This window comes from Talpa occidentalis, unplaced genomic scaffold (assembly GCF_014898055.3).
Source record: "Talpa occidentalis isolate TD23 unplaced genomic scaffold, MPIMG_talOcc4v2.1 talOcc4.17, whole genome shotgun sequence".
NCBI lineage: Eukaryota > Metazoa > Chordata > Mammalia > Eulipotyphla > Talpidae > Talpa > Talpa occidentalis.
The window spans coordinates 56,840,538-56,854,237 of record NW_023601754.1 but is presented as its reverse complement, the minus strand read 5'-3'; the positions used below and the strand labels follow the sequence as shown (position 1 = coordinate 56,854,237).

General features: G+C 50.2%; 1 protein-coding gene across 1 annotated transcript; it reads right to left on the bottom strand.

The window, feature by feature from the left end:
* Positions 1-467: 467 nt before the first annotated feature.
* LOC119248819 (phospholipase A and acyltransferase 2-like) lies at positions 468-6,698 on the bottom strand. Its single transcript, XM_037515695.1, has 4 exons — positions 6,690-6,698; positions 4,420-4,528; positions 1,797-2,065; positions 468-729 (listed from the first exon to the last, which is right to left on the bottom strand). The coding sequence occupies exons 1-4, from the start codon at positions 6,696-6,698 to the stop codon at positions 616-618; spliced, it is 501 nt and encodes a 166-aa protein (XP_037371592.1). The 3' UTR covers positions 468-615.
* Between the last annotated feature and the right edge of the window lie 7,002 nt (positions 6,699-13,700).

Genomic DNA, 13,700 nt, shown 5'->3' with positions numbered 1-13,700 from the left:
GATCCATGTATCTATTTTTATCCAATATCATAGTTTTAATTACTGTTGCTTTATAATATAAAGTCAGGTAATACAATGCCTGTTTCCTTTTTTCTCAGGATTGCCTTTGTTAGTTGACACCCTTTATGGTTCCATATAAATTTCAATGTTTTTTCCTTCAATTCCTCTGAAGCATGTTGTTGGTGTTTTGGTAGGCGCTACAATTAAATTTATTTATCTCTCTCTCTACTCCAGGTGAGAACCGAGAGAGAAGAGCTCTGGTCTCCCTCCTTCCCATAAAGACACTAATCCCATCACAGGGTCTCACCCTCATGACCTCATCTCAACCCAGTTACCCCCAGAGACCCACCTCGAAATACCATCATATTGGAAGTTAGGGCTTCAACATGAATTGTAGTGGGACACACACATTCAGGCCACACAACTGGGTCTCTAATAGAACCCACACTGGGCTGCATTTCCCCCAAATAAAATCGTCCTGTCCTTTTATTTAATTCCATTAAATAAAACCCAAAAGATCACAAGACACAGTTAAGTCAATAAATCAAACGCTAAATCCCAGGTTAAGCAGGACGTCTTCATGTTCAACGGCTGCTGGGGGACAATTTCTTGGCCTTATTGCTTTTCCCGCTTGTTTCTGGACAACAGCATCCCGATGATGCCTGCAGTGACCACCACGGCTCCCATGACCCCTGCCGTCACTCCAACTGTGGTGAACGCCTCGGTGACCTAGAGCGGAAGAAAAGGGGGGCGGGTCACACTCCACATCAGGGGTCTGACCAAGGGGGTGAAAAAAATACGTACATAAAGCATGTGTGCTGTGTATAATGCACCCCAAATTCCATCCTGTGCGGTTTGCATTATGTTGGTTTAAATGTTTGCTGTCACCTGAACTGTAATATATGCAGGAGTGCGTGGTTTTCCAAATTGTTTCATGCCAGAGTCAGCAAGCTGTGCATCAAATACAGCTGTTGTTTGTTTTTGTAAAACAAAGCTTCATGGAACACAGCCTGGCCCATCCATTCATGTCATGTCCATGGCCGCTTGTGTGCTACCAGCTACAGAGTCAGAGTAGCAGAGCCCGAGCCTCTGTCACAAAATATTTATCATCAATACTTACATCAAAATATTTATGATCAGGCCCACTGCAGGAAAGGTTTGCCTGACATGAGCTGAGCTCGGCCTGCTCCTGGCTCACCTGTTCCCTCTGCCTGTACTCCTGGTCACCCCCATTCCCTGGCCATTACCAACTCTCTTCCAGTTTTGTATTAACCTAAGAATTAAATCAGACCCAGCGCAGGGGCTGCCTCTCCGTGAGGCAGCCTTGATCCAAGAAGCCCTCCTTGATCAGGGAAGCCCTCCTTGATCAGGGCCTTCTGAGCAGAGTGCTCCTGGCTTCAAACCCCACCTTGCCCGGTGACTGGCAGATAGTAAAGACTCAAGAGCTCGTTGACTGAGTGTGGACAAGCTACTCAAGCGATGTGCGCCTCCGTTTCTCCATCTGGAAAGTGGGATAATACAACCTGCCTCTAGCTAGGGCTATGGGGGGGGTGGGGCTTGTGATGGGGTGACCTGCTGGCTGTGACTCCCCCTCGGCCACTGCCCCCTTACCATGGTCTAATGAGTGGCCCCTCCCTGGGCCCGCACCTGTCCCGCCCAGACGTACACCCCAAGGGCCGGGATCCTGTCTTGTGGGTTATTTCGTCTCCTGCTCCCGCCCCGTCTCCAGGCCGGCCGCGCACACGCCCGAGCGTGGCCGAGGGACAGCGCGGCTCCTGGGGACTCCTGGGCCGCACCTGGTCACTGCGTTTGATTCCGTAGCGCAGCTCGTTCACGAAGTGCTCGCAGTTCTTGCTGGTCAGCGAATAGGGCATCTCGCGCCCCACCAGCTCCTCCGCGGCCCGCACGATCTTGCTGGGCGGCAGCGGCCGGTGCTCGCCGTCGTGCTTGTTGTTCACCCGGTACCTGCTCCTCCCGGCCACGCGGCGCAGCAGCTCCTTCCTCACCACGGCCTTGTCGCTCAGCGGGGACACGACGCCGGCAGAGTCACTTCCAGAACATCCACCTGCGGGTCGGAGGAAGCAGTGCGTGGACCCTGCGCAGCCCGCGGGGCTCAGAGCCGGACCCAGCCCCGAGGGCGCCGCGGACCAGGTGACTGGGGTCCCCGGAGAGTCAGGCGGAGGCAGGTGGGGGCCGGAGCAGCCGCCCGGGCCCGGGACCCCTCCCGGGCCAACCCCTGGACCATCCCCGCGGGGCGCCCGAGCCAGAGCCGTGCCCCAGGCCAGGCCGGAGCTCGGGACAGACCGGGAAGAACCGGCTCGGGAATCCGGGGCCCCGTCCCGGCGCCGGGTCTGGGGGGGGGGGCTCCGCCCTCCCTGCCCTCGGGTCTCCGCGCCCCGGTCTCCTGCAAACGGAAGGGGTGCGCGCGACGTCGTCCCGCAGCCAGTTCCCGGGTTCGCCCCTGGAGGGCACCCGGCGCCCCCTGTGTCTCCCGCGCCCCTGTGTCTCCCGCGCCCCCTGTGTCTCCCGCGCTCGGGTGCGCGCCCCGGACCCGGGAGCAGCCCGCGGAGCAGAGAGGAGCCCCGGACGGCACGACTCCCCCTCGGGGCGCCCGGGCCCGTGTTTCCTGCGTGCGCGTGCTCAGGCCTCGCTCATCCTGATTTTCTCTGCAGCGCTTCACCCGCTGCAGGCGCAGGGGTGCGGCAGAGAGGCCTCGCTGAGAAGGAGCCAGAAGCTTCCCTGAGCGACAGACCCAGAGAGGGAGGCTGCAGGGAGGGGATTAGTGTGGACATAAAGTAGATCCGAGAATTTATTCTTTTTCATGAGAAAAACACATTGTTACCCCACTCTGCCGCTCGGTACCCCCAACCCCAGCGTCTCCTTCTGGGCTTCTCATTTTCACTCTTTGCCCCTTAGTCTTCTCGCCTCTTTCCCTAGTGACCCCACCTCCCCCCTTTATCACCCCTCACCTCCCCAAAACTCCCCCAACTTTCCCCCTCTGTCTCCCATCCCAGCCCTTCAGCCTCCTGCTGTCTGGGAGGCTTCCCTCTGGGGGGGGGGGGCGCGCTCTCTCCTCTCCTCTCTCACTGATGGGCACTTGCTCCAGAGTTTGGCAACTTAAACATTCACTCATCACAGGATCCCACCAGCCCAGCGCTGGGTGTCTACACAGAAGAAATGAAAATCTGTCCACTCATACAGAACAGGCCTGCGCGGGGATATTAAAGTGGCCTTAATTTTTGTCAAAAATCAAAAAGCACCCAAAGGTCCTTCAGCTAGTGGATGGATGAGCAAAGGGTGCTACAGCCACGCCAGGGAATACTACTCAGCAATGGACAGGAACAAGCAGGTCACAGGCTACAGTGCAGAGGCCCCTCCACTGCGCTGTGCTAAGTGGAAGAAACTACCAAGAGATGAAAAGGCAACATTCTATATAATTCCATTAGCATGACATCCGGGAAAGGCAATACTATAGGAACAGAAAAAAGAACATAGGTTTCTGGGACCTAGGAATAAGGGGGTGCAGGGGTCCAAGTTTTAAGGATCCTGGGGGATCATCATAGGGGAGGTGAGAAAACCCTCCTTTATCATATTGCACTGATGGTTCCATCATCCTACGCATTTGTCAAAACTCAGAATTGTGCTGTAAAAAGGTTACATTTTACTATTTGTTAATTGCTTTTCAATAAACCTAATTTTATGAATTGCATTTGAATATATACATCCATGTACACACATATACGTGTATGTGCACGTACACACACCAACTGCACAACTGCCGTGAGATGCAGCTGCCGATTCCATGTAGACAGTCCCCACTGTGGGGTGGTGTGGGGCGTGATGCATTTCTTTAATGCTGTGAGTTTCCAGAGGGAAGGGGGTTGGCTCAGCGCCTGGCCAGGCTCCACCCCGCCTTCCATGCACTTCTCCATGTCACCCCTCCATGTCACCCCTCCACGTCACCCCTCCACTGCCAGGAAGCGAGGGACACACCCCTGGCTGCAGAGGATGCAGCTGCACTCAGCAAGGTGAAGTCACAAGTTCGACCCACACTGTGGGCGGGCACAGGACGCAGGATTGCACACGGGGCTGTCTGGCTGGGAGGGCCTTGCTTCAGTGACACGGCAGCCAGCTGGACACTAGTTGAAGAGAATGACTGTTTCTTATTCTCCAGAACAACACTGACCAGGGAGTGCAGGCCCAGGAAGGGTCTGACCATGGTGGATTGGCTGGGACTGAGCCCCACTCCCTAATGGGACAGAGGTCAACAGTGTCTCCACCAACTTACTGATAACGAGCACGCCAGGGGGCAGCACGACTCAGCAAATGCTCCCTACGCTGAAGGGAGAACCTGGTGTAACTGTGCTGCTATCCTGTTCCGAATCCACGCCTGTGCTTAGGCAGAGGCCCCGTCCTTACTTAGAACACTCAGATGGACGACATAGCCGTTCCCCACAAAGACCGCCCAGTGCTGGAAGCCAGGGCGGAAAATCTCAATCAGGTCCCCAGGTCTTGGGCCTCCTTGGTCCTGCAACAGAAAAGTCAGAGATGAGTGAGCCCTGGCAGGGACACCCAGCCCAGTTGCAGGCTGTGCTCATCACCGGCCAGAAATAGGGAGCAGGGGGCTCTTCCCCTACAAGTGGGGAGCCCCTCCCTTTTCTGGGTCGGCTGAGCCGTGTGGCGGAGTGTGAGCAAGGGAGTGGGGGGGCTGGTGTGTGAGCGCATTTTACACACAGAGCATGTTTGTGACAGTCAGTGACTCTGTGGTCCCAGGTCTACACCCTTCCCAGACGGCCCTGCCCCTCCTCCCGCATCTGTGTGATTCTTGGGGGTTTCAGAGCTGCCACCTGCAAAGCCCAACATGGCAGACACGGTGCTCCACCCTGACCCCCGTTTTCCTCACTCCTCTGAGCAGCAACTATCACCTGGGGGTCTGCTGCCCCTAAGCGGCCTGTCCGGCCACCACTCTTTGTCACCGCAGTTCCGTGTTCCTGCACAAGGTCAGAACCGCCCGGCCGGTCACAGGAAACAAAGCTTACACGGTGCCTTTCAAATCAACCAAGAGCTGAAAGGTTGATCACTCTGGGAAGGCTGTGCCTCCCGAGGTATGACCAGGAACTCCTGGGGGGCTGATGGTCGATGCATAAACACACTCCCTATTATACATCACGAGACATGACAGGGAACACGGGGGGGGGGGGGCGGGGACGGATGTGTGACAAGGGACCCTAGAAGCTGGTCAGTGGTAAGTCTTGTGGATAGGATGGAACCGTGGCCGGGGTCTAGGGTTCGAGCTCAAGTGCAGGACTGAGTCATGAAGCAGATGGGACGTGCCGGGGGCAGACGCGCAACCCCGAGACGGCAGATGACGGAGCACATCTTCTAGCCTCACGCTCCCTTCTCTCTGTCCTCCTTCCCCTCACAGCTGATGCTGGGTGTTTACTCTAAGAATAAAAAGGCCAGGATCTTGCTCTTTCTGCAGCACCCTGCCTCCTACAGCTTGCTCCCCGACTCCCGAGTGTCAGTGTGGTGTCAATGCGACAATCACTGCCCCACTTGAAAGACGAGGAGGCTGAGTCTCGGGGACGTCAGGTAACCTGCCAAAGGTGCTCACCTGGGCAGAGCCGCGAGACCAAAACCCAGGTTTGCAGTTTGAATGAGCAGGAAGTATGTTGCCTGGAACACACTCAGAATTCAAGCAATCCCCGGCCACCCCTTTTCAGGAGCACCCTGAGGCCGCCCTGCACCCTCCTCCTCTGACTCAGCTGGGCCAGGAGGCTGACTTGTGTGGGCGTCTGGTGGCGCGACGTGGTGGAAAGGAAAGCCTTCGGCCATGGGAGGCAGAGGTCAGCCTGACCCACAAGGGGACAATTTGAGCATCAAAAAGAATCGGAACTACGCATAGATCGAAATGCGCCAAATATTTAGAGCAGGCAGGTTTGCGGGGTCTGGGGTGCCCCTTCCCTGCCCTGTAGCACTACTAGCTCCCCTTGAGTTCTGGTTCATTGTTGAACAAGGAAAACACATTCACATATTTTTGTGAAATCAAAAAAATTTTTGGTTTGGCTTTTTTGTTTTTGTTTTTTTAAGCGAAGACTTTCCCTCTCTCTGCCCCGGTGGTAAGGCGCCTCCAGTCCTCGGCTGCCGGGCTGGGAATGATTATTACCAGCCTCACGGCGCCGGCAAAGATGCCAGAAAGGCCTCTCCCCGGTGTCTGGATGCACCGGGCAGCTTGAAAATGTGGCAGTTACTGAGCAGGAAGGAAAAGGGCACGTGGAAGGGGGATAATGCGATCGGAGGAAAAGCAGAGGGGCTGAGGCTGTGCGGGAGATGAAGGGGGGCCGGAGGCCTTCCCCACGGCGCGCCACCGCCTGCCAGCCCCTGCCACAGCCCCGCGCAGCTGTCAATCATATTTCTGAGACACACACCCCATCCCCATCCCCAGCTGGTCCCACCCACCCACCCAGCAGGCAGTGGCCCCGGACAATCGGGAAGGGGGTCTCCCAAGCCCACCATTCCTGCCCCCCAAGGCCGGCCCAGAGGAGTCTCCTCCCCCCCCACCCCATAGAGCGGGACCCTCAGGCCCAGCCACGGCGGCGCAGCTCTGGCCCTGCCGCCCACGCAGCAGCACCCAGGTCGTCACCTCTGCCTGGGGGGCGATTTTTGAACAGGAGCTCCCGGGGACTCACCGACTCCATCACCGCCGCCAGCCTGCCTCCGTGGCTGCCCGAGCGCTGTGCCGCGGCCGGAGGCCCAGGCTCGGGTGAGCTCGGAGAGTTTCGTTTTCCCTCCGGCCCCACCCAGGCCGCGCTCACGGAAAAGGTGAATCATAAATTGCAGAGCCAGGCCAGGTGAGCACCTGCAGATGAGGCGGCCTGGAAATCAGCCGAGCAGGAATCGGCCAGAGGCCGGAGCCCCGCCCAGCTCCGAGCCCACGAACTGGGGCAGCGCGGGCCTCTCTGCGCACCTGCACGCCTGACCGCGGCCGGCACGTCACCTGGGAGCATCCTCACCGCCTCCCGAGGGAGAGCGAGGGGGGGGGGCTGCTAATTCCCAGCGCTGCTGGCCACAGCCCTTGCACGAGCCCCCCCACGCCCCCGGGCGTGCGGGCACTTTTGGGTCAGGCCCCCCAGCCCGGCCAGTCGCTGCCATCGCTGCGGAGACGTCACTGGCCCGTCCCCGAGCAGCCGGCCTTGGTGGGTGCTGAGGAGACCGCGTGGGCCGGCACAGGACCGCCCCGTCCCGGTGCTGGTCTTGGAGCTTTCGCCTCATCGGATCTGTTCAGGATGCAGAAAAGCAGGTCCGCGAGCCCCATGAAGGGGAGGCCTCAACCAGGGCTGCTGGGCAGGGGCTGCTGCTCCTCCCAGAACTGCCCGTGCAGGACCAGAAAGGGCTCCCAGCTGGCCAGACTGGGGGGCGGGCAGGCTGGGCTCCAGCCAGCTGCATAGACAGAAGGAAAAGGAGAGGGATCGTGACTGTTTGGGAGATGGGCATACGTGTGCATATGTAAACACAGACAGATAAATTACACATACAGATATACCTAGAACTATATGTATATGTATGTGTGTCAGTGTGTTTGTGTAAATTATTTTACTTTATTTTTTAAATTTTTTTTAATTTTTTAAAATTTTTATTTATTTATACAAGAACCAGGAAACAGGCCAGATGTGAGGGAGGGTGAGAGGATTCACCAGAGACAGAGCAGGAAACAGAACAGGCAGGCTGATGAAATACACTGCTGAGGGGAGCAGCAGGCGAGACAGGAGAGGTCTGTCACACCGTGTGGGTTGCTCCGTGGTGGGCGGATATCGAACCAGCACTGCAGAGGCTGCAGACAGCTTCACAGTGCTGTGCTCAACTGTCTGCACCACCAGGTAGGCCCTTACTTTATTTTTTTTTTAAGATTTATTTTTATTTATGCATACAAGAACTTGGGTGCAGGCCAGAGGTGCAAGGGATGACAGGATTCAAGAGAGACAGAGTGGGGAGCACAATAGGTGGATCTACTGAGATACACGGCTGAGGGGAGCAGAGGGGAGACAGGAGAGTTCTGCTAACCATGTGGGTAGATCCCTGGCCAGGGATTGAACTCAGGCCGCAGTGGCTGGGGATAGCTTGATACCACTGAGACTTTAACCCATTGTGCCACCAGGGAGGCCCTACTATTCATTCGTTTGCTCACATCCCATTCTAGAGGGCAGCACAGTTTAATACTCCTCTTTCCCATCGAAGGACACGAGGCTGTCCCATTACTGGCCAAACTGCCATCTTGTCCTCATGCCAGCCCCCAGGGCACCTGAGTCTTTTTGCTGGGCAAAGACTTTCCAGGCTTTTTGGCCAAGATTCAGAGTAAGAAATACACTGCAATGCACCAGAATACAAACAGACTTGAGGAACATCAATAAAAGTCTTGCCAAAAATTTACCCCAAAACTAGAGACATACATCCTCTTATGTATTCTGTCATTCTGTTTCATTTAATTCTCTGGAAATATCAACTGTGACTACACGAAAGATTTCACTCACTAATGGGTCACAGAACCAGAGTTCTGGGTCATTGGTTGTGACCTTCATCCTACTGGAGAAAGAATGCCAAACTCAGCTGCCCACTGACCACGTGATAGAGCTGCAGCTGCTGGGCATCCATGTCAATCCTGGCAGCCTGGGAGCTGCTCCCTGCGTCCTTTCATTCACTTGCCATGATTTCTTACAGAGTGCCACACCTTGTCACGTGCTCACTGGATGTTTGTATTTACTCCTCTGTGTAGGGGCCATGAATATGCCCACTTTTCTGTGGAGCTATTTGTCTTTATCTAATGACTATGTACGAGTTCTTGATATATTTTTGTGTTACCAAAATCTTCCACCAGGGGCCTCCCTGGTGGCACAAGGGGTTAAGTCTCAGCACTATGAAGCTATTCCCAGCCACTGCAGCATGAGTTCAATCCCCGGCCATCCAGGGAGGTGACTGACCCACATGGCGGAGCAGCAGACCTCTCCTGTCTCGCCCGCTGCTCCCCTCAGCAGTGTGTTTCAGTAGATCTGCCTGTTCTCCTCCCCACTCTCTCGTTGAATCCTCTCACCACCACCCCCTGCACCTCTAGCTTGCACCACCCCACTTCTTGTGGCATAAATAAATTTTTAAAAATCTTTAAAAAATATCTTCTACCTGTGTGGTCCCACTTTTCATTTCCTTTATGGTGTTTCTTTGTTCCGGGTTTGATTTGTTTTGTTTTGTTTTGTTTTGTTTTGTTTTGTTTTGTTTTGTTTTGTTTTGTTTTGTCTTGATCGAAGTAACACTGTTTTTAATATTGTAACATGTTAACTGATCCATCAGACTCTGTATGTACCATGTCACCTTTACAACTAGAACTTTAGTCTTAAGATGTGGTTGGAGAAGCAAATCTTTTTATTTGAAGTGATCAATATTTTCTTGTTTGTTTCTTTCTTTTTTTCTTAGCTGTTTTCAATTTTTTAATTAAATGTATTCACTTACATATATCTTCTCCCCTTTGGTAAGACATCTTTTCATTTTGATGATAGTTTCTTTTGCTGCACAGAAGTTCTTCCCTTTGACATATAGCTGTTTGTGTACCTTTGAATTTCTTTCCGTCGTAATTGCAGAGTGAGGCCCCAAAGACAACTCTAAGGCCCACGTCCAAGAATGTGTCCCCTTCCTTTTATTCTATGACTTTATGATTTCAAGTCTCACATTCAGGTCTTTAATCAATTTGAATTAACTTTGGTGGATAGTGTGAGATAATGGTCTAGTTTCATTCTTCTGCATGTGGCTGTCCAGTTTTTCCAGCATCATTTTTTGAAGAGACTATCATTTCCCTATTGTATGCATTTAGCTCCTTTGTCATAAATCAGTTGTCCATATAACTGTGGGTTTATATCTGGCTTCTCAATTCAATTCCATCAGTCTGTGTGTTCTTACTACTAATATTATGCTGATTTGATTACTATAGCTTTGTAGTATAGTTTCAAGTCAGGAAGTGTGATACCTTCCACTTTGTTCTTTTTGCTAGGATTGCTTTGGCTTTTGTACTTCCAAATAAATTTTATGATTTTTTTGTCTTCTATTTTTGTAAAGAATGCTTTTCAGATTTTGATAGGTATTATATTGAATTGGGATATTGCTTTAGGTTGTATGATCATTTTCTAATTGATGAGCGGGGAATTTTTTATAGATCTTTACAGCTTTTTCTATTTCTTTCAATAATATCTTATAGGTTTTGGTAAAAGGTTTTTTATCTGTGATTAAATTTTTTTATCTGTGATTAAATTTATTCCCAGGTATTCATATTTTTTGATGAGATGTAAATGGGATTGTTTTCCTAAATTCTCTTTCTGCTAGTTATTTTTGTATAGAAATGCAACTGATTTTTGTGTAATGATTTTGTAGCCTTCCATTTTACTGTATTCATTTATTATTTCTAATATTTCTTCACTGAAATCTTTGGGCTAGTCTATGTATATATTATCATGTCATCTGTAAATAGTGATAGTTTAACATCTTCTTTTCCAGTCATGATATATTTTATTTCCTTTTCTTACCTAATTGTTCTGGCTATGACTCCAGTACTATGTTGATTGATTATAATGAACACAGACATCCTTGTCTTGTTCCTGATCTTAGAGGAAAATCCTTTAGTTTTTCCCCATTGAGTGTGGTGTTGCCTGTGGTTCTGTCTTGTACAGACTTCATAATGCTAAGATGTGTTCCTTCTATACCCGTTTGTTGAGAGTTTTTATCATAAATGGATGTTAAGTCAAATGTTTTTTCTGCATTACTGAAAGATGATCATATAACTTTTTTCCTTCCTTTTTTTCCCTCGTGTTAATTGATCTGTATTTGTAGAACCATCCATCCATCCATGAACCCCTGGAATGGATCCCACTTGATCATGGTGTATGATTCTTTAATGTATTGTTGATTTGCGTTGTCAGTACTTTTTAAGGATTTTCACATCTATGTTCATCAGATCTATTGGCTATGATTTTCTTTTTTTGTGTGATGCCCTAGTCTGATTTTGGAATCAAGATAGTGTTAGCTTTATAATATGTGTTTAGAAGTTTTTCTTTCCTTTTCACTTTTTGGAAGAGTTTGAGAAGGTATTAATTCTTCTTTGATCATTTGATGGAAATCACTAGTGAAGCCATTTGGACCTGGACTTTTGTTTTTTGGGAAACTTTTGACTACTGTTGCAATATTCTTACTCATAATTAGTGTCATCAAATTTTTCATTTCTTCCTGCTTCAATCTTAGGATATTGCATCTTTCCAAGAATTTGTTCATTTTTTTCCAGTAAGTCCCTTGTTGCCATATACACCTATAGAAGCTCATCAAGTCTCCTTGTTCAAGAGGTTTTATAGAGTAGAATCTCCTGCCCTCCTTCTATTCCCAAAGGTAAGTAGGTAGAGCTGAAATTTCAAACCCTTTAATCACTCGGTCTTCCTGGTGACCACATAAGACTGTCTGGGGAGGGCCTCCCCGGTGGCACAGCGGTTGAGCGCTGGGTTGCGAAGCTGCCCACAGCCTCTGCAGCACTAGTTCGATTTCCGGCTGCTCCCCGGCCACCAGAGGAGGGTCCCTCATGGCGTGCAGACCTCTCCTGCTGCCCGCTGCTCCCCTCAGCAGTGTACTTCAGTCCTTCTGCCTGCTCTGCTCCCCGCTCTGGCTCTGGTGAATTCTCTCACCCTCCCGCGCTTCTGACTGTACCCAGTGCTTGTATAAATAAATAAATCTAAAAAAAAGAACTTTAAAAAAAATTTTAAAAAAGACTGTCTGGGGACCCCATCGTAAGTCACCTCATTAGCACAAAGTCAGGTGCATGCAAAAGAGGCTCATTGCAAGTAATAAAAGAAACTGCTCTCACTCAGAAAATTCCTAGGGCTTTTGGTGCTCTATGTAGGAGCCAAGTGCAAAAAACAAATATATTTCATATTAAAACACATTTTTAATCATCTTTTTGTCCAGTATAATTTTGCCTTATATTTTTGGTTGCCAATATAGTTATGCCAACTTTTAATTAGTAAGTATACCAGTTTTCAGTTAATATTTGCCTAGCATATTTCTTTTATGTTTTAATTCCTATAAATGATAATTTATTGAAATAGATTCAAACATCTTCTTTTATTTAAACTTTCAAATTCAAACTTCAGATATTTTAAAGATATTTACTAGATAAATTTTTTCACATACAGAAAGCACTAGAATACTAGTTCACATATCCACTGCATAGATTAAAAACTATGCATACTTGCTTTATCTATATCTATTCTTTTTAATTAGAACATGATCTTATGTAAGTCTAATGCCATTATCACACAAAAATATTTCCTTAATATTCTTTAATATTCAATCTATCTTCAAGTTTCCCCATTTATTCCAAATTACTTTCAAGGTTGTTTTCTCACATGTTGTTGCTAATCTCTAGTGTCTTTGAAAGGAGGATGGTTTTCACACAGCCTCAGTGTTGCTCCTTGATGACACTAACATATTTATAAAGCAGACCCATTTCATATGAAGTGGCCATCCTTTTCATTTCAATCTTTGTGTCCTTACATTTTAGGATGCCTTCTATCAACTGTAGTCCGTGGATTAGTTTCGAATCCTGCATAATGTGTTGTTTTTTACTTAGAAAGTTCTGTTCATGTATATTTATGGTGATTACCCATCTATTTGGGATTAGCACTCCCATCTTTTTGGTTATTTTTGTATATCCTAACCTTTGTATATTATTTTTCCCTTTTTAATTTTTTTAGTTGAACTGGGCTTTATTGCTTTCCTGTGTTTATTTTTCCTCATTCCTTTTTTCTCCATGGCTTGGGGGTTTACACTTCCATGTGCTCCCTTACCTTAGTATATGCAGGGCAGGGAGGGGCGCTTGCAGAGACCAGCCCTTTGAGCTTGACCTCTGTGCCTCTTGGAGAACTGACATGAGATGTTACATCAGCAGAGCTGAGGCAAAAAGAAAGGAAATTGTCCTGGGAGAAAGCTGCGTCCATCAACAGCGGGCATGGCCGAGCATATGTTTATCTTGCGCCAGAGTTGAGCCAAGCAGGAGGGAGCTGGCCAGCAGCCACCTGCGTTCTGTCCAGGAGCCCAACAGAGATGGTTCCCAGGCAACTAGGTATAAGGAAGGAAACATTCCCACCCAGAGAGAGGAAAAGTCTTGCCCTCTGGAGAAGAGCCAGCAGAGTATGTTTGAGGAACCCGCAAAAGGCCTTTTCCGAGAAACATCCCTGTGAACAGCTGCCGGGCCCAGCCGGCAGTAGCCTAGATCTCAAGAGACCAGCAGTGACAGCCCTGCCCTCCCAGCAGCCTCCCCAACCCCCCCCCCACCCGGCCTCCCCACCCCAACCCCCACCAGGGTCCTGCAGCAGGGCCGTCCCTCACAAGCCACCCTTAGGTCTGAGGGACCCTTGTTCCCTATGATCCCGGCTCCACCATGACCAGTTCGCAGGCTGAGCGATGTGGTGAGCTGAGCCAATCAGGTTCTCTCGGAGGAACTTGAACTGGGAGTCCCGGAGACCTGAGCTCCAGGATCTCTGAGCTGAGCTGATGCAGGAGGAGAGGCTCCAGGAGGGGGAGGGTCATCAGAGCCGTGGGAGGTCATGCAAACCCAAGTGATGAGAAGAGGGGGCTCTGGGGGCAGGAGTGATGAGGCAGAAGAAAGAGAGGGCGAGCAG